The 23,059-nt window shown below is 49.1% G+C and overlaps 1 protein-coding gene across 1 annotated transcript; it reads left to right on the top strand.

The window, feature by feature from the left end:
- Positions 1 to 2,972: 2,972 nt before the first annotated feature.
- AJUBA (ajuba LIM protein) lies at positions 2,973 to 13,941 on the top strand. The gene is made up of 8 exons (XM_067740309.1): positions 2,973 to 4,486; positions 7,440 to 7,541; positions 9,189 to 9,256; positions 9,375 to 9,437; positions 10,157 to 10,287; positions 10,371 to 10,422; positions 11,123 to 11,191; positions 11,655 to 13,941. The coding sequence occupies exons 1-8, from the start codon at positions 3,454 to 3,456 to the stop codon at positions 11,808 to 11,810; spliced, it is 1,674 nt and encodes a 557-aa protein (XP_067596410.1). The 5' UTR covers positions 2,973 to 3,453; the 3' UTR covers positions 11,811 to 13,941.
- Positions 13,942 to 23,059: the final 9,118 nt, after the last annotated feature.

A 23,059-nucleotide genomic window follows, 5' to 3' on the forward strand; every position in this document is an offset into this window, starting at 1 on the left:
ATTAAGGCTTAAAGAGTTCCCCTGTCTCACCAGCAGCTGCTTTCCCACCGTGTGACCAAGCAGTATACGTGGCTTGGTAGCTATCTCTTAGTCCTGTCAGCCAAGCTGTATTTTGAGGAAGGTGAGTGTGTGTGTGTACGTGTGTGTGTGCACACAAGCACACATGCAGAATATATATACACACACAAAATTGGTGCCTTTTTGGATGGATTGAGAAGTAAATATGGCTTTCTCTTCACTCTGTCAATCATACAACAAATACTGATTGCTTACTAGGTGTCAGGTGCTGTGCTAGGTGCCACGGATAAACTGTTGAACAGGTTAGATACTGATCAGAAGTTTTATTGTCTAGTCAGGAAGCCAGGCATTTAAGTAAGCAATGAAATGAATTGTGATAAGTGTGATGATGGGGGAATGTAGTACATGGCTATGTACCACAGGGGTAACTAACTTGCTCTGGCGGTCTGGAAAGGCTTCTCGGAGAGTGTTTAAATTGATGCTTGAAAGATGGGGAGAAGTTAACCAGGAGGGAAGGGGAAGCCAAGAGAGAGTTCCAAACCTAGGGAATAGCAAGCACAAAAGTCCAGAGGCAAGAGAGAGCACAGACAAGGTACAGTTCTACTGCAGAACCATTTGGGGAGGGGATGTTGCTGAGAGAAGAGGCTGGAGAGATAGACTCTGTAAAATACCTTAAAGAGTATAGACTTAGTTAAAGGACAGTGAGAAATCGCTGACAGGTTTTAAACAGGGAAATAAGATGATCAGTTTTGTGCTTTTGAAGAATCATTTGACCTCAGGTTTCAAGATGGATGGGAGGGAGAAAGCCTTGGCAGGGAGACTTTTGCAGTGGTCCAGGAGAGAAAAGATGATGACCTGATACATACATATATATATATAGTGGTGATGATGAGGGAAGGACAGATTTGAAAGATATTTTGGAAGCAGAATTGATAGGACTTGCTGATAGGACTTGCTTGGATTTGAGGTTAAGGGAGGAGGACATAGGGTTGATGTTCAGGTTTCTGGCTTAAGTAGCTAAGTGGTTAATGATGCCGTTTACTCAGGAAATGCTGGAGGAGCCAGTTTTGGGAGGCAGGGAAGGTGAGGTCAGGGTGTTGTGTGCCTTTGAGACAACCAAGTGGAGATGCTATTCGTCAGCTGAGTTTTTAAGTCCAAGAATGTCTGGGCTAGAAATATGGATTTAGGAGTCACCTGTATATAGAGGCTAATTAAGGTCGTGGGAATGGAGAATAGGGCCTGTGGAGCTCCCAGCTCCAGTTCAGACTATGGAGTGGCTACCCAGAGGTCGTGAGCCCTACTGGAGCATGCGCTGTCAGCGCATCACACCCCCTTCACTTGCGTCTCCTTCCTGTTATCCCCCTGAAAACACAGGTTGTTGGTCCCAACTGTGCCCACTGCTGCCACTACCAACTCCTGGATGGGCCTCCTTTAACGGCATCTCAACTTTTCATAAGATTTACTCTCCCATTTTAACCCCAAAGGAGCAAAGTTCCCAAATGTTAGAGGATGTAAGTAATTGGAAGGAAGAATCCAGGTTCTCCTTCCCCATGTGGAAACAGGAAAGGAGGGAGAACGTTATGGTTGATTCTGAAGACAGCTCACAGCAGGCTCTGGATGCAACCTGATAGCCCCCCTTGGTTACTAATGCTTTCAGTCCTCCCTGCTTCCAGTCTGAGAGTAAACTCTCCTCTGGATCAGAGAAAAGCTGTAGGCCTGACCTGGGAAACAGAGAGGCTGATTCTCAGGAGAGATGAGGTCAGGGAGACAATGCAGCTAGGACAGAGAAGCCAAATAGTTTGTGCCAAATTAATTTCCCCAAAGATATTAACCTTCTTTCCTCCCCCATTCCCTAAGGCTACACTAAAATTATAAAAGGTGTTCAAAATGTTGAGATGAAAATAATATGCATGATTTGTTTGCATATAATTTTCATACGAATTTACCATCTAAATACGAAGGAGTCATTTCCTTCTCCATTCCCCTCTCCCTCGCCATGTGCTAGTCTGGGCAAAATCAGTTGGCTGATACTTAATTAGGCATGTTCAGCTTCCACCATGGCTTCCTCTTTTCCTTATTCTTGATCCTCCTAGTATGGCCAAGATCAGCCTCTTTTCCTTTTCCACCTTGATCATTTTCACTTGCTATGTCCTCTAAATGACATTTTCTTTTTCTCCCTTTTAAGTTAGTACTTATTCTTTATCACCAACTACTGTGGGCCAAGCAAGGGCGAGGCGTTCGCTAGCTCTAAAACCGGGCCTTCTATCCCCAGTCACCTGAAATATTTGCTAAAAATCTCATTTCCCAACACCAGGGGGTGTCTATCTATCCCTCTATCTGTCCTACCCTGAAGGTAGAGATTAGTCCCAAGCCTCTTCCTCTCTCCTTTTACATACACACGAAAGCTCCCTCCCTCCCGTTACAGAGTTTTGGGTTCAGAAAGTTGTCTTTTTATTGCAGCTTATCTGTTTGTCTCTCATTCTCTCTGGACCTGAACAAATTTGTCTTTCTCTTGGTCTGTTCACCCTTCCGTCTCCGCACCACCCACGATCCCATTTGGTCCGGCTCTCCTTTCTTTCCATACCTGTCTTCCACCACCTCTCTATAAGGGCTTCCTCGCCTTTCTGGGCTCTTATGCGTCTCTGAACCTCTTTATGTATCTACCTTTCTTCTCTCTCCCTGTCTCACTACTTCTGTATCAGTCCCTTCTCATCTCTCCCACAGTCCCCACACTAGGAACAAAGTCACGGTGTTTGCGCAGAACATGCCTCGCGTCGCCCCTTTCTGAACCGCGACATTCCACCGTGCCCCTCCGCGCATTCCAACTGCAAACAAAGAGTTCCCCTCCCCCTCCCCCACTTTTTCATGTCCCAATTCTTGAGTGATGTAGTAGCAACTGTCCAAACTGCCCCTCGTCCTCCTTTCGCCACCAGTCGGCGGATCTCCAGCTACAGGACACTTAGCACCAACACCCGCCACCCCCCCTTTCCGGCGCACCAGATTCCTGCGCCGACACCCCCGTTCGTCTCGCACACGGCGCTCCGCCCCTCCAGGAAAGTAGATCCGGCCAGGCAGACAAAAGTTTGGGAGAGAAGTTGGGTCGGTGCTGAGTGTGTGAGCGAGGGGGGCGGGGGCCTGGGAGAGTGGGGCTGCCGGGCGAGTCGACGCGTGAACAGATAGACCTGCGGACCGGACAGCCGCGGCCGTAGGCACTTCTAGCCCCGCTTAACCCCTGATGCGCGGGGGGACGCAACCCCTCTCGCTGGGGGATGCTGCGGGATTCTTGGCGCCGGGCATCCGGGGCGCCCGCTAAACCCCTGTGCCTATCCTGTGCCCCTGGGGAAGCGAAGTCCGGCCGCAGGGAAAGAGAAGCGGCCGCCGAGACGCTGCAGGGTGCCGGGCGGGGAGGGGGCTGGAGGCCCCAGGCCCGAGGGCATGGAGCGGTTAGGGGAGAAAGCCAGTCGCCTGCTGGAGAAGTTAAGACTCTCGGACTCCGGCAGCGCCAAGTTCGGCCGCAGAAAGGGTGAATCTAGCAGGTCTGGGTCTGATGGGACCCCCGGGCCGGGCAAGGGGCGCCTGAGTGGGTTGGGGGGACCTAGGAAATCAGGGCCCCGTGGAGCTACTGGGGGACCTGGGGATGAGCCGTTGGAGCCAGCCCGGGAGCAAGGCCCCCTGGACGCTGAGCGGAACCCTCGCGGCTCCTTTGAGGCGCCGCGCTACGAAGGCTCCTTTCCCGGGGGGCCGCCTCCCACCCGGGCCTTGCCTCTACCTCAGTCATTGCCCCCCGACTTTCGGCTGGAGACGGCCCCAGCCCTAAGCCCCCGCTCCAGTTTCGCCAGTAGCTCAGCCAGCGACGCGAGCAAGCCGTCCAGCCCCCGGGGCAGTCTGCTGCTGGATGGGGCGGGGGCTGGTGGAGCCGGAGGTAGCCGACCCTGCAGCAACCGTACCAGCGGCATCAGCATGGGCTACGACCAGCGCCACGGCAGCCCCCTGCCCGCCGGGCCATGCCTGTTTGGCCCACCTCTGGCCGGGGTTCCGGCGGGCTATTCCTCTGGAGGGGTGCCGTCCGCCTACCCCGAGCTCCACGCTGCCCTGGACCGACTGTGCGCTCATCGGCCCGCGGGGTTCGGCTGCCAGGAAAGCCGCCACTCGTATCCCCCAGCCCTGGGCAGCCCGGGAGCTCTAGCCGGGGCCGGAGTGGGAGCGGCAGGGCCCTTGGAGAGACGAGGGGCGCAACCCGGACGACACTCGGTGACTGGCTATGGGGACTGCGCCGCGGGCGCCCGATACCAAGATGAACTAACAGCGTTGCTGCGCCTGACGGTGGGCACAGGTGGGCGAGAAGCCGGCGCCCGCGGAGAACCCTCGGGGATTGAGCCGTCAGGTCTCGAGGAGCCGCCAGGTGCGTTCGTTCCAGAGGCCGCCCGGGCCCGGATGCGGGAGCCGGAGTCCAGAGAGGACTACTTTGGTGAGTGAGAGAAGTGGTTAGGGACGGGAAGAGACCCGTCACTGCATTCGGTTCCCCACTGCCCCGACGGCGGGCGCTGGGAAGTCGGAGGCAGAGACGCGGGGCTAGGAAAGAGGCAAGAGGAATTTCTCCTTCCCACTGGGTTTCAAATGGACCACGGGCACCTTATTCCTGCTAAATTCAACCCCCCGATGATCTCGTGAATCCCAGTTCCTCAGCTTTAGATCCTGGGTTTTTCGCGGTAGGAGGCCTTGTTGAAGGGAACCAAGTGGGGCTGGGAGAGCATCCCCCCATCTTGCTCCCCCCTCGGCGGCGTTGCCCCTGCAGGCTCCTGCGCGCCGCGCCCCCAGCCGGGCCCAGGCTCCGCCCGCAGGAATTTGGGGAATGCGCGGGTGGGGGGGCTGGGCGGGTGGGCTGCGTGCGTGCCGGCTCCTGCCCGGGCGCTCCAGGTGCCCGCGGGCGGGGCCGGCCGCGCGGCACTGGGCTGAGGTGGGATGCAGGGGGTGGGGGAGCTGCTTCCTAACACGCGCGGAGCTGTGACCGCGGTCAGGGAAAGGAGCCCGGGGGGGAGGAAGAAAGCCCTGGGACGGAAAGCAGAGACCCTACTGCAGTCTGGCCCCAGTCCTGCTGGCTCCGTGCGTGGGTGGGCATTTAAGCTGATACCCGGTGGTGTCAGCTTCTGTCTTCCCCATCCTCCGGAAGTCAGGGCAGAAGCCTTGACCACCGGGACAACATCACCCTTGGATGGATAGCTGACCGTGTATAGCTTCAGTTCTGGCCATAACCTGCTCAGAATTCAGGCACGAAGTAGCCCCTTATTTCCTGCTGCTAAAGAAACCTGGTCGTCGCCTCTCCCGGACGCAGTTACCTTCAGGAAATGTTAATTGATTATATGTCTCGGCTGTTGGGGGGGGAATATTGGTGTCTTGAACGATCTTTTAGTCAAGACCCACAGGCACCACTTCACTGTATAAAATAATGCTAATCTGATTGTGATAGGAAGTACAGAAAGAGGTGGAGGGCCTGCTCCTAGGTCTGTGAGCCTCTTCAGTGTTCCCAGCATCTTCTCACCTTTCTCACCATCCATGTTCCTGCCCCAGACCCCATGCTCTAGAACACTGTGGCTAGAAATGTAAATAGAGAGAGGAACCCAGCCAGGGAAGGAAGGTAAGGGAGGAGGTTCAGAGGTAGCAGGGCTGCAGGCTAGTTCAACTCCAACCTTCCCCCATTTCCCCCCCACCCCGCCCCCACCTGAGAGAGGAAAACCCAGAGCAGATGATGCTTTGGTCACGGGAGACTAAGTGACAGGATCCTTTTAGCAGTTTCCTTTCGAGGCTGGGGAGAAGTGGTTGATGGGTGGAGAGAAATCTCCTCGGCTAAGCCATCAGAACCAGAAGGAAGAAAGGAGCTGGGAGAGAGTGCAGTAATATGGCAGGAAGAACCTAGGAGCGGATATGCTGGGTTAGAGGAGGTGAGGCAGACATGCCTGAGCAGTTGGCTCTTGTCTTCCCGTAATGTCCAAGGCTTCCCAAAGAAATGGCTCTGACAGGGCCCCCTGGCATGGCAATCTTGGGGCAGAGCTCCCCTCCCCTGGGGAAGCCTTGGACCCCGGTGAGGGGGAGGGCTGCTTCTCTCCCTAGGGGTCAGTTTGCCTCCTCTGACAGAACCCCCAGCCTGACTGTACCCTCCTACTCCTGCCCCTAGTAGGGGCCCTCTTCCTTGGCTACAGCCTTGCCCAGCTGCCAGAGGGTGGGAGCAGGACAGGCCTGGGCCCATCAGTCGCTGCAGCTGCTGCACGGGCTCCCAAGCCCCTGGGCAAAGACTGGATGGGCCCCAACAGGCAAGGAGTGTGGCAGTGTGCCGAGGGGGAGAGGTGGGGCGGGGTGAGGCGGGCCCGTTGGGATCTGTTCCCCAAAGACAGGCCCTAGCCCTCACTCATGGGCCTGGAATTGGGGAGTGGAAGGAGGGAAGAACACACCCAGGAAAGGGGGGTGCCAGAGCCAGGTGTTATGTATTTTAGAGGAGATGTCAGGGAAGAGCAGTTAGGCTCTGTTCCTCCTATGATAGAAGATGACAGGGAGACATGAGGGGTTCTGCCTCCCTTCCCCCCTTCCTCTGCAACCCTCAATCCTTGGAACACACCCTGCATTCTCAGCAGCCACCTCCCCAGAGGAGTCACACTCACATGGTCCCCTCTGCACAGGGCCCTCTGCTGAGCCAGATCCTTCTTTCCATCTTTGGAAGCCTAGAGGTACAGAGCAGAAGTCATTCTGGGGCTTCCCTGGTGGCGCAGTGGTTGAGAGTCCGCCTGCCGATGCAGGGGACACGGGTTCGTGCCCCGGTCTGGGAAGATCCCGTGTGCCGCGGAGCGGCTGGGCCCATGAGCCATGGCCGCTGGGCCTGCGCGTCCAGAGCCTGTGCTCCGCAGCGGGAGGGGCAAAAAAAAGAAGTCATTCTTTAGCCGAATGGCAGTTCGTTTGACAGATGGAGAAGCCGAGGTCCTGGAGAGGCTTTCTGCACCTGGCGTGCTTTCACTAGGAAGCTTTTTCCAGTCTGCTGCTGGGCCCTTATGGACTCACATCTCTGACTGTCCCACACAGTGCCACGGTGATCATATCTTGCCTGATTAGTCTTTTCTCCCCAACAGAAACCGAGCATCTGAAGTCCAGGGACCCTATCTTTGAGTTTCTCCAATTTTCCACAGTATTGGGCACAATGTTGTTGCGAGGCACTAAATAGATGTTCAGAAAATGTCTGTTGATTAATCAGTAAACAGGAATAAGTCTGCCCAGCCAAAACCTTGCTGCATCCCATTAACTCTCTCTTCCCAAAAGGGAGCCTGTCAAAAGGAGGCTGTGACTGGTGGTCCTTTGCCATCAGGAAAGATGAGGAATCCCTGGTTTTGAGCTGGGGGAGTGCGCCATGATGCTGACAACTTCTTCTCTCCTCTCAGGCACCTGTATCAAGTGCAACAAAGGCATCTATGGGCAGAGCAACGCCTGCCAGGCCCTGGACAGCCTCTACCATACCCAGTGCTTTGTCTGCTGCTCCTGTGGTGAGTGCAGCCCCCAGACCTTCTGGACCAGGGCCTGAGGCCTCAAGCACTCCCCGCACATACACACTCACAAGTGCCTAGGGAAAGCAGGGCTTGTGCCTCTCCATTTGCTGGTCTGGCCCCCACCTTCTCTCTTGCTTCCCTTCTCTGTGCTCTACCTGGCTCTCTCCCGCCCGCCCCCATGTTGGCGCCCCTTGCTGAGGTCAGCCCTCCCTCTGCTGAGCCTCTTTCCTCCGCTCTATTCCTCCCTCTTTCTTCTGCCTTCCTGCTTGCCCAGCCTGGACTCCCTCCCAGCCCTCCGGCCTCTCCTTGGAGGGGCTTGGTCTTGGGCAGCCGACTTGAGTTGCCTGGGGCGACAGTGAAAGACTGGAATGTGGGAAGGGTGGGGTGGGCTGAGGGAGCGGGGAGCTGTGGGGGAGTGGAGAGGGGGGTTTTCTCTCGGCTGGTCAGAGTTCAGCCACCTCGCTGGAGTGCAGGCCACCGGGCCATGCCAAGCTGATGACATCACGCTCCAGGAATGCCCGCTGCTGTTAGCTCAGGAGGCCCGCCAGGAGCAGGGGGTGCTCCCAGCGGCCTCAACTCCCCAGCCTTTCCCTCACCTCCCTCATTACCCGGCCCCCCTGCTTACCCACTCTGATTCCTTTGCTGGACCTTTAATTTCCTATCTCTGCCTGTCTGGCTCCAGCCACTCCCATCCCCTGCCTGGCTCCCTTTAGGTTCATCTATCTATTTGTCCTTCTGTTTATAGAGCCTCTTCTAGGAATGTCTCTTTCCCTCTCTCTACTCCCTTGTGTCTCGTAAGTTTCTAAGTCAACTTTTCTAAACCACTGGACAGAGCTGGCAGTGGAGATTTTGATGAGAAGAGGGCAGAGGTGGGAAACTTGCCCATTCTCCACTCTTGTCTCATTCCTCCTCATACCTGATAATTTAGACACCCTGGAGCAGTTCCTGGGTGTTGGTTTCATGGGGAGCGGTCCTGCCTTGTCTGCTTGCAGAAGATCCTGGGCTGCTTCTGACCCCGGAGACTCTGGGTCCCTCTAAGCTTGGGGAAGCAGCCTAGTGCAGCAGGAAAGGGGACCAACTTTGCTCTCAAACAAAGCACTTTGTCCCCAACAGTAGTCCCAGTATGTCCTGACCTCCATGGAGCCTATCCCTGGGAGACAGACAGGGCTAGGAGAATAGGAGAGCTGTGCAGAAGCTCCTGGGTTGAAAGGTCCCAGAGAGCAAAGTCCATGACAGTGTGATTGTCTCTGAGCGCATTGTAGGGCCCCGTGTTCAGAGCCCCTTGACCTTGTCCCCCAGCCTGTGGTTGGCTTTGCTTTCCCAGGTGGCTCCCCGAGCAAGCACAGGCACTGGAGAAGGCGGCACCCCTTTAAAGCAGGGTCACAGAAAACTGTTGAGGGGGGCAGGAGCTGGAGAAGCAGCAAGCGAAGGAGTGGGGATTGGCAGGAGTGAGACCAAACAAATTGGAATTGCATCAGATGGGGTATTTGTGTGGGGAGACGGGACAGACAGCAGTTAGGAGGACAAGCTCTGAAATCCAGATTTAAACGCATCATGAAACACCGGAGAGCAGTTACCCTGTGGCGGGGACGCCCTGTGCCTGGACCCTGGGAGAGGCTCCAGCCCCTTGTCTACTGCTTCTAGGGCGAACTTTGCGCTGCAAGGCTTTCTACAGCGTCAACGGCTCTGTGTACTGTGAGGAAGATTATCTGGTGAGTGAGGGGTCCCCTGGGCCTGGAATTGGCTCCCACCCCTTTCTCTGTGGCCCACTGGGGTTCCACCCATCAGGTCATTCTCGGCCCGTAACATCCTCCCTTGGTCTTCTCCTAGTTTTCAGGGTTTCAGGAGGCAGCTGAGAAATGCTGTGTCTGTGGTCACTTGATTTTGGAGAAGGTAAGCACAGTGTCTTCAGCTGAGACTGTGAGGCTGAGGGGCCGAGGGGTGGAATCAGGAACTAAATGGATACTGAGAAAAGGTGGGGGGAGGAAACCTATCAGCAACTACTTGCGTCCCATTCTTCCCCAGAACCGCTGTTTACAGTGGCTTCTCTTTGCCTATGGGATCAAGTCTGGACTCCTCCGCCTGCGACCCCGGGCTCCCGTGATCTCTAACTCCCTAACTCTGCAGGCACAACCCGGCCCTCCACCTGAGCCAGGAGTGTGGGGTCCTGAGGCTTAATCCCCTTTCTGCTACTGGCTGGGATCAGTTGAAGCTCAGTTTTCTTTTCTGTAAGGAGGAGTTGGGTTGAATCAGTGGTTCACAGCCCTGGCAGCCTAGCAGATCACCTGGGAAGAAGTAAAGAAAATACCAATGCTGGGTCATCACCAGAGACTGTGGTGAATACTTCTGGGTGGGACCCAGGCATTGATGGGCTTAAAAACCTCCCTGGGTGACCCTGATATGCAGCCAAGTCTGAGAAACACTGGCCTGGATGCTCCCTAAGACCTTTTTCAGGGTTTCTGCCTCCATTTTAAGACTCCTTGGTCATCCCAGATTACACAGCATTGTTCTAGGACGAGAGCAGGGGCTCAGATGAGGTTAGTGGGAGCAGCAGGGAACGTCATCGGTAGCTGGAGAGCAGAGACTGATTCTCCTCCCGCCCCACGAGCCAGATCCTCCAGGCAATGGGAAAGTCCTATCACCCAGGCTGCTTCCGATGCATCGTTTGCAACAAGTGCCTGGACGGCATCCCCTTCACTGTGGACTTCTCCAACCAGGTGTACTGTGTCACCGACTACCACAAGTGAGTCCCCCGCCCGGGGTGTGGTGTGGACCTGGGCTCAGGGATTCCCCCGCCTCAGCTCCCCTCTGTCCTCTCTCTTTCAGGAATTACGCTCCTAAGTGTGCGGCCTGTGGCCAACCCATCCTCCCCTCAGAGGTCAGTATGTCTGTGTTCTCCTGCAGGGCAGCCAGTGCTGCTGCCTCTGGGGAGGGACTGGGGACATGCCGCCTGGCCTCCCCTGGGAGGCAGTGGTGCTGAGGAATGTACTCCGCGAAGATTCCCGTGTGACTCTGCTCTCTGGGTCATCACCCTGACCCCAACATCCGGGCCTGGACTTGTCTGACAGCCTTGCTGGACCCAGGCTCCATCTCTTTTCTCCCAGTCCAGAGAAGGAGACTTTCTCTGAAGTCAAGGTCACCAGCCCCCAGATGTAGGGGCTGGAAAAAGGTGGGAAGAATCCTCAGGGCTGGTAGGAAGGGGTCAGAAATGATTTATGCTGTGTGTGCCAAGGGAGAGAAGCCAAAAGCCCACGAGGAAGCAGGCCCTGTTGGGTCTCCTCGTCCCCGGCTTAGCTTACTTTATTGATGCAGCCTGCCTCTTTCCTTTCCCTCCGTAAGGCCTGAGCCCCTGGACAGAGGGGAGGCTCCACGAGGGGACACGCCTTCCTGGAGGCCAACGAAGGAGAGGGGGAAAGTTCCCGCGGGGTCTGCAGAGGCCAACTCAAAACTGCAGACTGTGGCAGAGAGGCTCTGGAGGCCTCTGTATGAACCTCCCGTTGGAAGGGGGGCTGGTGGGGGAGGGGAGAGTTGGGGTTATCATGCTGCTCTCATGCCCATGGGGGTGTGCATTATTTCAGGGCTGTGAGGACATTGTGAGGGTGATATCCATGGACCGAGATTATCACTTTGAGTGCTACCACTGTGAGGTGAGTGTTGGGCGCCTGGGCTCCCAGAGGAGAGCCAGAAGGGGGCTGGGGGAGTGAAGTCCTAGAATTGCCACAGTCTGTAGGAGAGGTCTAGGATACGGGAAACCAGGGAAACCAGGAAGGTGCTCTGACCCACCTCCAGTCTCTTTCGCGTCCTTCAGCCACTCTCTCTGGGTGTGGTCGTTTAGTCCTTTCTAAATCTGGCTTCCCCAGAGTCAAGACTCCCAAAACTAGGGACTCCTGGTAACAGCTGGAAATGGGAGCCTGTCTCATTATTTCTGCTGTAGCAGCGACACCTGGCGTCCAGCTGAGGTATTTTCTCAGGTTTCTCTTCTGGGAGTTCATCCCCCTCCAACCCCGCCCCCTTTTTCCCAGTCACTGGGAGTCTAGTGCCCAGCAGGGCCGACTTCCACCATGTCCCTGGTTCCTGGGCTGAGGTAAACTAGGTGTCCTTCTTCCCTAGGACTGCCGGATGCAGCTGAGTGACGAAGAAGGCTGCTGCTGCTTCCCTCTGGATGGGCACTTGCTCTGCCACGGCTGTCACATGCAGCGGCTCAATGCCCGACAGTCCCCTGCCAATTATTGGGTCGGCCAAAAAGTTCCTTCGGTTTTTAAGTAAAAATAAAAGACACATTTTTCATTTTCACCAAGAACTCTATTGGACAGTGTAATCACTGTTTTGTTCCACTACCTTCTACCATTTTTCAGGCAACTTCATAATTCCATCTTCCCAAAACTTTTTATCTTTTTGAGCAAAGAACTGTTCCAGGTGCCTTTTACTGTCTTCCAGGGAATTGAAATTTTTTCCATTAAGAGAATTTTGTAAAGACCGAAATGAATGGAAATCTGAAGGTGCATTGTCTGGTGAATACAGCGGATGAATCAGAACTTCCCAGCCAAGCTGTAACAGTTTTTGCCAGGTCATCAAAGAAACACGCGGTCTTGCGTTATCCTGATGGACAATTATGCATTTTCTGTTGACTAATTCCGGATGCTTTTCATCGAGTGCTGCTTTCAGTTGGTCTAATTGGGAGCAGTGATTGTTGGAACTTATCATTTGGTTTTCTGGAAGGAGCTCGCAGTAAAGGACTCCCTTCCAATCCCACCATATACACAACATCACCTTCTTTGGATGAAGATCGGCCTTTGGTGTGGTTGGTGGTGTTCATTTTGCTTGCCCCACGATCTCTTCCATTCCACGTTATTATTGTACAGTATCCACTTTTCATCACCCGTCACAATTTGTTTCAAAAACGGAACGTTTTCGTTACATTTCAGTGGAGAATCGCATGCAGAACTATGTTCAAGAACTATGTTCAAGAACATTTTTTTTTTCACTTAACTTAGGTGGAACCCAAACATCAAAGCGATGAACATAACCAAGCTGGTACAAATGATTTTCAGCGCTTGATCTGGATATTTTGAGGATGTCAACTGTCTCCCTCGTTGATTGTTCTCAGTTAATGTCTTGATTTGATTGCTATCAACCAACTGGTCTACCCAACCACGGAGCTTCATCCAATGAGAGATCTCCAGCATGAAACTTCGCAAACCACTTTTGACACGTTCGATCAGTCACAGCACCTTCTCCATACACTGCAAAAATCTTTTTTTGCGTTTCATTTGTGTTTTTACCTTCCTTGAAATAATAAAGCATAATATGCCGAAAATGTTCCTTTTTTCTTCCATCTTCAATATTAAAATGGCTACACAAAAATACACCAATTTTTATAAGCTTTTTTTAAAATGCACACTGATGTGATAGCTGTCACAATACAATCTAACAAAATTGTTTCAAATGAAGTTAAAGACAACTAAGCGCTACTAGAGCCATCTCATGGAAAACATCAAACGAACTTTTTGGCCAACCCAGTATATCTGAGATGCAGTCACTGCCGCTGCCGTCACCACCATTGACAAATTCCTCTGGCCAGTGGGCCCCTCTGAGGCCAGCCAAGAAAAGGAAGGCACTCTGTAGCCCTGGCAGAAGAGTCTTCTAGGGAGGGCCCCAAGGGCCAGAGACCCAAAGATCAAGACATTCCAAATGGATTGTGGAGGAGGAGCCCTCCAGTTGCCATGATGTGGGTGACTGGCCTTTCCAGGTGTGCAGCCTGTGCTGTAGCACATAACAGGCACACACAGGCGGGTTCCAGTATTTTCTAAAGGTCTGATTCTAGTCTGTATCTCTAGTATACATTTGTGTGCACACACGGGCACACACACACAATCTCTCTCTCTCTCTCTCTCTCTCTCTCTCTCTCTCTCTCTCGTCAGGGGACTCTTACACTTGGTTCATTAGTAGTAGTTCAGCTCTCCAGACCTGCTGCCTCTCAGAGGAAACCAGAGTTATTTCCACCACAGCTCCCAAACTCTTGAGGTTCCAGGAGCCAGAGAGGCAAAACACTTTCACTTGGTTCTGATCAGTTTGGCTAGATCTCTTAAAACCAATCCACTAAAAACTTGTTTACTTAAAGTTCACTTGATGACCAGTTTGCCAAAAGCTGAGTTCCCTTCTGGGTATTTTTATAGCCATTTAGTTGTTCTGTTCGTTTTTGTCACGCTTGGGTATTTCAAGGATTTATATCTTTTCATCTAAGAGTACCCCTGAGTTATCAGCAGCATAAATTTATCAAATTTGCAGCACTTTGTAAATGACGAGATTGCTTCCTACCTTTATGGATATCTTTTTCTGTTACCTACTTTTCAAACTTTTTTAAAGTTTCCAGCAATAAATAGAATTGGTACAGACATTTTGTGTATCATTTTTTGTGTTTCTTAATCCAATATTCTTTTCCAAATTAGATGCTTTGAAAACTGTAACAGAGCTCAATATGATTTTGATGACTTGGTCTGTCTACTACGTTCCTGCTGTTGAAAGGCCAATATAGTCTCAACAAATAAACAGGCATGTGGCATATTCAGTTGACTAACAACGGTGTACAGACAACAGCAATGAAAAGTGAAAGGGTGAATCTGCTAAACTTTTTGAAATGCTGCAGATTTGATAAATACTTATTTGAAACTGTCTCTAGGTGAATTGGTTTTAGGCAAATTAATCTGATAACCTTTGATCCTTAGTCTTTATTCTCCATCACTTAGAGTTTCATATTGGAAATGACTCTTGAAAACAGAAATTCCACATTTAGGGATGATTCTAAGATGACTTTGCCAGCCAACCTGGGAATTGCATAAAAGAGGCCTCTGAGTGAAAGTAAGAGATCAGATTCACACCATGGAGTGCCAGAGTGGGGGAAATGCACTTTTTTTTTTGGCAGGGTAATGTTCTGAAACAAAATTACGTGTTCTACAGCTGGGATTGCTTCTTCTGAACTATTTTTATTAAATAAGTGAATACAAAGGCTCTGTGACTGGGAAAATTTCTCACCAGGCTGCTCCAGGTCTGGGAAATGCAGACAAGCACGTGTAGCCTTACATCCATCCCTTCGGTGGTTTTACTCTTGGGGGTCTTGTCCACTCTGTCACTCTGACCCTTCGTTTCTTACAGTGGTTTTGGCCTCCCTCTACCACTGACTGGCTGATTCCTTCCTAGGTCTGTGCTCGTCTGTCCTCACCCTGAGGGGTCCCCAAGACTCTGTCCTTGCCACTAGGGCTACTTTCTCCCTCCTTCCTGAGGAAAAACAAGTGCTAATATCTGATGAAGACGGGCCCAGGGAAGGCAGGCCATGGCATAGGAGCAGCCCCAGCTGTCGCAAGGCATCACTGGCAAGTTCCAAGTGTACCCCACATCTCAAGAGTTTCCCTTCTTCCTGTTCACGGGGAGATTGTTCATCCTTAGCAGTTCTATTTACTATTTCCTGTTGGTATTGAAAGATTCATGGGATGCTGCCAAGGATACAGCAACAGGTGGACCTTGTTTGGCCAATTTGCCACCTGATTTTCATCAACAGCCAATAGGCCGGAGACAGCAAAAGGGGAAATGGAAGAATTATGGATCCGTTTTGTGTCTCTTTAGATGAGAGTCACGGACAGGGGTCAGGCTTTCACAGCAGACTTGAGCTATTTGCTCTGGCCAGCCCTGTTTGCCACAGGCCAGAATGGGGCTTGTGAATAAGCCGGCTGGTGCAGGTTCTCTGCCTTACTTCTTAGAAACTTGACTGCGTCCCCTTCCGCCTGGAGCTCTCAGGGCCACAGAAATGGTAAGACTCCGTTATAATCAGGCTGGAGACCATCCTCAGTCAAGGAGGACATACGAGAAAGCTGTTTCAGGGCACAGAAAGCCATTTGGATGAGGTCCCTGAGACTGTACCTAGATGGAAGGGAATAAGAAGGGGGGAATAAAAAGAGACTAACAGGACTGCGAGAAAAGGATTGGGAAGAAGCAGTGAGTTGAAGCATTTTTATTTCTTTTTTTTTTCTTTTCTTAGAAGGACCCATACCCCAGAGCTGGCCTAGGGGCATTCAGAATCCTAAAGGCAAGACTCCACAAGAAGGACAAGGGTCCAACCAATCTCAATCCTCTCCGTCCTCTCCTCCCTTGCAGCAAGGAAGACCTAAGGCTGGGCCTTTGCTGTGTCAATTGCTTGTGGAGGGCCCTGTTGTCCACGCTTGGCTCTCGTTGGGAAAGAGGTCCTAAGGTTTGACCCTGGAAATCTGAGCAGACTGTTCCTGGGACATATAGATTAGACCAGTCTAACTGTGATGGTCGGGAAGTCATCAGAGGCAAATTCTGTCCACTGTGGTTATTATTTCAGCTACTCTCCTCTTAGATAGTGTTGACCCATGTGAAGGGAGCGGGGGGAGATGGGTTAGGAGGAAATCTACTAAAAGGTACTGGTTAGGCTTGTATCCTAGAGAGTTAGAGCCAAGCGAGGTGTGCGTTTAGAGATATCGCTGTCACCTCATTTTACTGAATGAAGAAATAGAAACTCTGAGTGATGATGGGACTTACCCAAGGTCACACAGCTGGAAAATGACTTTCCAACTTCTGAAGACTAATAAAGAGCTTATTTCCCCTCTTCCCTCCCCACTACCCCCACCCAGGGACTCCCAGGGCATAAGTAAACTGTAAATGAGACAAGTGCTTCACTATGACAGATAATTAGGGCAAGTTTTAGCGGGAAAGCCAGGGAACACGAGAGATAATAATGAAAACTTTTGGTTCTTATTAGTGCTTTTTTGTTAATTAGGATTAGCAATCACCAAAGTACCTTTAAGAGCACATTAGGGGAAACAAAGGAAATATACTGCAGGGGAGTCCCTGTCCTTGAGGAGGTCACAGTCCAGCCAGGGAGATAAAAACACACGTAAAATGCGGTGAGAAGATTACAAGCAACATGTCAACAAATGCAAAGAAACTGAGTGTTACAACGAGACCTAATGCGCAGGGTACAGGTGACAGTGATGAGACGGTCTGGCTTAGAGTGTAGATCAGAAGGCGGCAGCCCACTGGCTAAATCCTGTCCCCAAATGCATTGAGTTTGGCCCACTGGGAGTTATTTTTTATAGTATGAACTTGAACCCTAGTTGAAGAAGGAAAAAATGCCAGCTAATAAATGGAGAAAGAATGACAGAATTGGAAAAATGGCATTTTGTGAACTTTAATAAAACTATTGATCCTAGCAAAGATTATTAATTGGTGTTAAACACCATAGGTGAAATGATTGGTAGACAACTGCACACTCATACAGCGCCAAGTAACACTGTCAGTTTACAAACTTGAGGACAAAAATGTAACTGTATATTGGAGGGATCAGACTGTCATCACTCATTTCCTGGAAACAGTCTTGGTATCACCTACCAGTAGGCCAGTTCTGGTATGAGACAAATACATAACCCAACCTAGCATATATTCTAGCTGCTCCCTACCCCAAAAGAAGTATTAGATATAACTTACAGTTTACAGGAAATATTGGGGATAGAGAAACGAACTAATGGACACTAGGAGGAAGCAACTGGACAAATCTAGGAGGTGAAGCATTCTGCAGGGCAACTGGCCAGCTCTCTTCAGCAAGTCAGTATGATTTTTTTTTTTAAGCCAAAACTGCTATGAAAGAGACTTAAGGTATGCAATAATAATACAATGCATGGTCCTGGATTCCCTGTTAGTTTAAACAAATTGCTACAAAAGATGTTTGTGGTCAACTGGAAATGTTTTAATATGGACAGGGGATTAGATGGGGTGAAAATTTACTGAAATGGAAAGGTCAAAATCATTAATAAAATACCAGTTCCAAAACCATAATCATTTTGCTTTTAAAATGTCTATATATTTATGAATAAAAAAGATCTGAAAGGATATGCACTAAGGTGTTAACAGTGGTGCTCTCTGAGTGGTGGGAATATGTTCTGTTGTTGTTGGCCTACATTTTCCGTTTTTATACGATGCACGTGTACTTCCTCTGTAATAATAATAAGCTATTATGAATAAAATAACTGGTTGCCAACATTTACATTTCAGGAGATTTCATATAAAAATCTGGATATTATACACAAAGAGCTGGGTTTCTAAGGTTTTTTGAATAATCAGAAGCTCTGTCACCCCGGGCTTCCATTGCCACATGGCAGCAACTGGTCGGAACTGAGTGATGGCTGCTCCTTTGCTTGATGTATTCTCTCCTTAGTTTGTCACAGTCCCCACCACTCTTTGGTCTGTGCCCTTCATACATTAATTACCTGCCTGGCTCCCACAGACTTTTTTTTTTTTAAATATAAATTTATTTATTTATTTATTTTTGGCTGCGTTGGGTCTTCGTTGCTGTGCGCGGGCTTTCTTTAGTTGCGGCGAGCCGGGGCTACTCTTTGTTGCAGTGTGGGGGCTTCTGATTGCTGTGGCTTCTCTTGTTGCGGACCACGGGCTCTAGGCACACAGGCTTCAGTAGTTGTAGCACGTGGGCTCAGTAGTTGTGGCTCGCGGGCTCTAGAGCGCAGGCTCAGTAGTTGTGGTGCACGGGCTTAGTTGCTCTGCAGCATGTGGGATCTTCCTGGACCAGGGCTTGAACCCGTGTCCCCTGCATTGACAGGCGGATTCTCAACCACTGCGCCATCAGGGAAGCCCTCCCATAGACTTGTGAGTCAGTAACCCTTGATTTGGATGATCAAGGGCTCCCCATCCATAGAGTCTCCCATTATTAATCATTTGAAAATACTGATAAATTAGTTTTGAAATGCTGCCCAAGAAAAGCATGCATTCCAGAAATATCTGTGCCTGTGTTTTTATACAGCAACCCAGTCATGGGAAACCCAGATGTAACACATAATCTACTTAGCTACCATGGTTGAATACTATAAATTAGTTTGGCAAAATTTCTCTTTGGTAAATGGAATATAGAAAGTATACTAAATTGCTAACTTCCTCAAGGATTTGCTTTTTTTTTTTTTTTTTTTGCATAACACCTTAATCATAGGAGATGTTTCAATATTTACAGTGTATGTTCTTCCCAAGCATGAAACTCCAAATGCCCTTTGGTAGGTCTATTTCTCCCACTGGCTCTGACACAATTTTTAAAGGAGAAAATCTCTTCCATATGCAGCTCAGTATGAGACAGTGTCATCATCAGTTTAAAGCCCAGGGAAATACTTTATCAGCCTGGTACGTGTTTACGCATTACAGCACCACACTCAGTCGGTTATAACAAGAACTGAACACGTTGTGCTTCATGTCTAGCTTTTCAAAATGATATGAGTCTTCTTCTGAGTCAATTTCCTTTAACTGTTTCATATTCCTTTGGTAAAAATGGTTTCAATCTGTCCCATTTTTTGAGCCAAACTTCTCAGCTTTTCTTTGAGATCCAAAATTTCCTATCAGGCCTTCTTTATATCCTAGCTCACAACAGAATCTCAGTAAAACCAGGCTCATTCCAGTTTGTATAACAAGTTTCCATGAACAGTCAGGCCACCCTTGAAGCCACAGCGCTGGGTTTGAAAGCCCCTTGGAAGGGTTAAGCGTTTGCAAAAGTGGCACATTATGAACATTTGTTCTAAAATTTTCATTTGATGTCATAGGTTGATTACATATTTTCTTTATCCACCTGGTTTCTCCTTAAATCATGTACTTACAATGGGCATGAAATTTTCTAGCTTAATCAATAGTTGTGGCTCTGAATAACTTCATTTTCCAGTGAACACCCTTGAAAATAATTCTGAAATCTCTTGACTGCCTGTAAAATTTTTATTCCTGAAACTAGCTCTGAGTCCATAATACCATAATATATTCCTGCTACTTGTCTTCAGATACTTTCAAAGTGGTATGGCTTTGTTTGTTTGTTTGTTAATTTTTATTTATTTTTTATTTTGGCCACGCTGCATGGCATGTGGGACGGTTCCCCAACCAGGGATCGAACCCAGGCCTCCACAGTGAAACCACTGAATCCTAACCATTAGGCCACCAGGGAATTCCCCAAAGTGGTATGGCTTTAAAAAATTTTTTTTCTAAACAACTGCTTAGTTAAGCATGGTTCCATAATTCAATGGCTATTTTAATGTCCTAGCTTTGAAACGGGTTATGTAAGCCCAAATTTTCAGTGGGAGAAAATACTCTACTCAAAACTTTCCATTAAAAAAAAAAAAACAAAAAACTTTCCATTAGTTTGATAAGTAGAATCCTAAATGCTCAACCAAAATCTCTATCTTTGGAGCAGCGTTTTGTTTCCTGGCTAGGGTATGGGAGGCAGAGTCCCTGCAATATTCTCAGCAAATCTCCATTCTTCTCTGCAATTCTAAACAATGCAGCAAAGGAATGGCCCAAGTCTGAAAGGCTAAGTAGACTTTTTCTCAGACTCCCATTTACATTTATTATCGTTAAAACATATGTGAATATGTTTTTGTATATTGTTTTGAATCCTCAATCAAGAGCAATGTCTTCAAGAAGGTAGAGCTAGATTGTGAACACGAGTTATGCCTAATTTATCTTTCTCCACCTCCCCCCTAACACCCCCTCCTCCACCAGAGTCTAGCTCAGGAATACTTGAGCATGTTCATGGCTTTATCATTAAAGAACATTTAAGAAGTGGGCGATTGTATTTTGCATATGGTATAGCAGAAGGTGAGATGAACAACAGTGATGAAGAGACAGGCCTATAAAGGCCAAGCATCCCACGGAAGAAACAAAACTATATAAGGTATTAGCACTGTGGGGTGGTCAAAAATTCATCCTTTCAACAAATAAGCACCTCTGTATGCCAAGCACCGAGATAGGTGCCTTGAGGTCATGGAGGAAGCACCTCCTTAAATACAAAACCAAACAAATTAAGGTTTTAAAGAGGATTCTGTAGCACTTCTCAACAATAAAAACATGAACTGAAAAAAAAATGAATTATTAAGAGTAGCAACAACATGGATAAAACTCAAAATTAACTATGCTGAGTAAAAGAAGCCAGACAAAAAAAAAAGTACATCTTTATTTGATTCCATTTATATAAAATTCTAGAAAGTGCAAACTAATCTACAGTGACAGATAGCAGATCAGGGGTTGCGAGGGGCCCGAGAGAGGAATTACAAAGGGGCACAAGTAATCACTTAGGGAATGACGCCTATGTTCACTACGTTGATTGCGGTGATGGTTTCACAGATGTATAGTTATGTCAAAACTTAATGAGCAGTACACTTTAAATATTGTATGCAAAATACCTCAATAAAGCTGTTTTTAAAAAAATCCAGAGCAAAGAGATAGAGAGGGAGGGAGGGATGGGAAGAGAGAAAGAGAATGAATTCTAGGGCCTCTCTCGCAATTCTTTATTGCTCAAGGACACCAGATGGTGTCGATTGTAAGATCCTTTTTCGGTATTCCACTGCAGTCTTAGCTGCCAGGATGGTCTATAGGCTCAACTTTCTCGTCTTAAGTAGAACTGGCCTGTGAAGTCTTTCACTTCACCTGGTCTGGTCTCCTCTTGGACCCAGGATGCAGCTTGGACTCCTTGTCTCTGCCTCCACTTGCTGGGATGTTTCCTCCATTCGAAATGATCCAAATTTCCTCTCCTTTCAGGCCCAGCTAAGAGAAGATTTATTTCAGTCTTCCCTATCCATTCCTGCAGAAAGAGTTCTGTACCTTCTTCAATTTTCTCTGGTATTTATGTTCTTTTTTTTTTCTGGTATTTATATTCTAAACTGCTCTTTTGACACCTTTTTGCTGCCATGTACTGTTTGCTTTTCATATGTATGTTTTATCTTCTGAACTAGATTATGAACTCCTTCAGGGCAGGGACTGAGTCCTATTTATCTTTGTGTCTCTCCCAAGGCACTTAATAAGTGCTTAATAAGTGTCAGTTGTAAAACACCTCACTTTGACAGTCTTTCCAAAGCATTATCTCAGCCATTATCTCATCTGATCATTACATCAACACTGTGAGATTGGAGGAGCTAGAAATATGTTAGTTCTTCCTTTTGACAGATAAGGAACCGGAAACCCAAGGTCACACAGTTTGTTAGAGACACAGATGGAACAGATAATTGCATGTGAAGGTTTGATCCAATTCAAGTCTTCCCAAGGCCCTCTGCCCTCCTACCTGAAGACAGGCCTCTGTACCCTTCACCTCCTCATTCCCCCAGTACTTTAGAGCTGCTTAGCCAAAGCTTTGTAGTACCATTTTAGAAAACTTGGCAACTATGAGACATGAAATTTCTGTAGATTTCTGATCAGCTCTGAGTCACCAAAGCACGCTTGCTATTTTGTTCCAAGTGCTGTTTCTTAGGGACATTATGCCTGATATTTAATGACGCTGCACTACAGAACTGAGGAAGCATAAATGATCTTTAAAAGCCTTAGAAAATGACAGCACTTTAACATTAAGCATGAAAGGTGGCAGTTGACAAGATGACCAGGGGTAAAAAATTTCTGCACTGGATCACCCTATTTCCCTATGTATTGCTAGCAGAATTCTCTAGTTGGTACCAAAAGAAAAGGTTAAACTCTCTGCCATCCAGCACATCTAGCCCTGAGATTCTTTTCCCTCTACCCCAGACTATCTGCTTCTCTGATGCAAGAGATTTCATAACCTTGGTGCAATTTACTTAGCATCAAATATTTTTAAAATAATTCACCTAATTCCAGTCGACTTTGAAAAAAGGGTGGGTGGGGGTGAAGACAGAGAGAGGTGGGTAGACCCCCCCTGAGAGGAGAAATGACCTTTGGTCAAAGTCCATAGCCAGCCTGAGGTCAAGGCCAGAGAGGAAGTCAGGGGAATTGTCCTCCCACCTCCTGCTGGGATCCCCCATTGGCTGATACTAGTCAGAGAATATGGGAACCCTGAAGTCCTGAGGTAGTCCTTACCTTCTACATAGGTTGAAGAGAAGGTGGATCTGGGGGGCAAATGTAAGACATCCAGCTCACTGTTCTAGGGGTGGGCAGGTGACCCAACCTGGCAATAAGACATATGGGAAAGTCTGCTGGGTGCTCCTGGGAAAGATTTTCTTCCTTGACTGTTACAGGAATAAGGCTCTTCCCCTTCCATCTTGCTTGGGATGCTGTTGAGAGGATGTACTCCTTGAACTTCTGAAGCCACCTTTTGACCATGAGGGGATTGCGAAGAGAACTGTAAACAACCTTGATACCAGGGAGCTACTAAGAAGCCTTAGGACCCCCAGCTCCAGACTTCTGGTTAAGCAAACAATAAATGTCCACATAGTCTAAAAAAGGAAGACAGGGGTTTTAGTGAAGGATGAGAGGTAAAGGAGAGGGCAGAGGAGGAGCCTGGGGGAGGAAATTGGGTGGGAAGCCCATCCAAGGGGCAGGGCTGGCAGCGCCAGTGGGCGGCAGGTCTGGGAAGGTTCAGAGGGCCCTTGGGTCAGGTTTACACTCTGCAGGCCGCGACCTTGAGCAAGCCACATAACCTCTTTGCGCTTTAGTCTTCCTCTCTGTAAAATGGGTATGATAGTGACTTTCTCGTAGGACACTCTAAGAACTAAACGGGGCGG

The sequence above is a fragment of the Pseudorca crassidens genome, chromosome 1 (assembly GCF_039906515.1).
Source record: "Pseudorca crassidens isolate mPseCra1 chromosome 1, mPseCra1.hap1, whole genome shotgun sequence".
Taxonomy (NCBI): Eukaryota; Metazoa; Chordata; class Mammalia; order Artiodactyla; family Delphinidae; genus Pseudorca; species Pseudorca crassidens.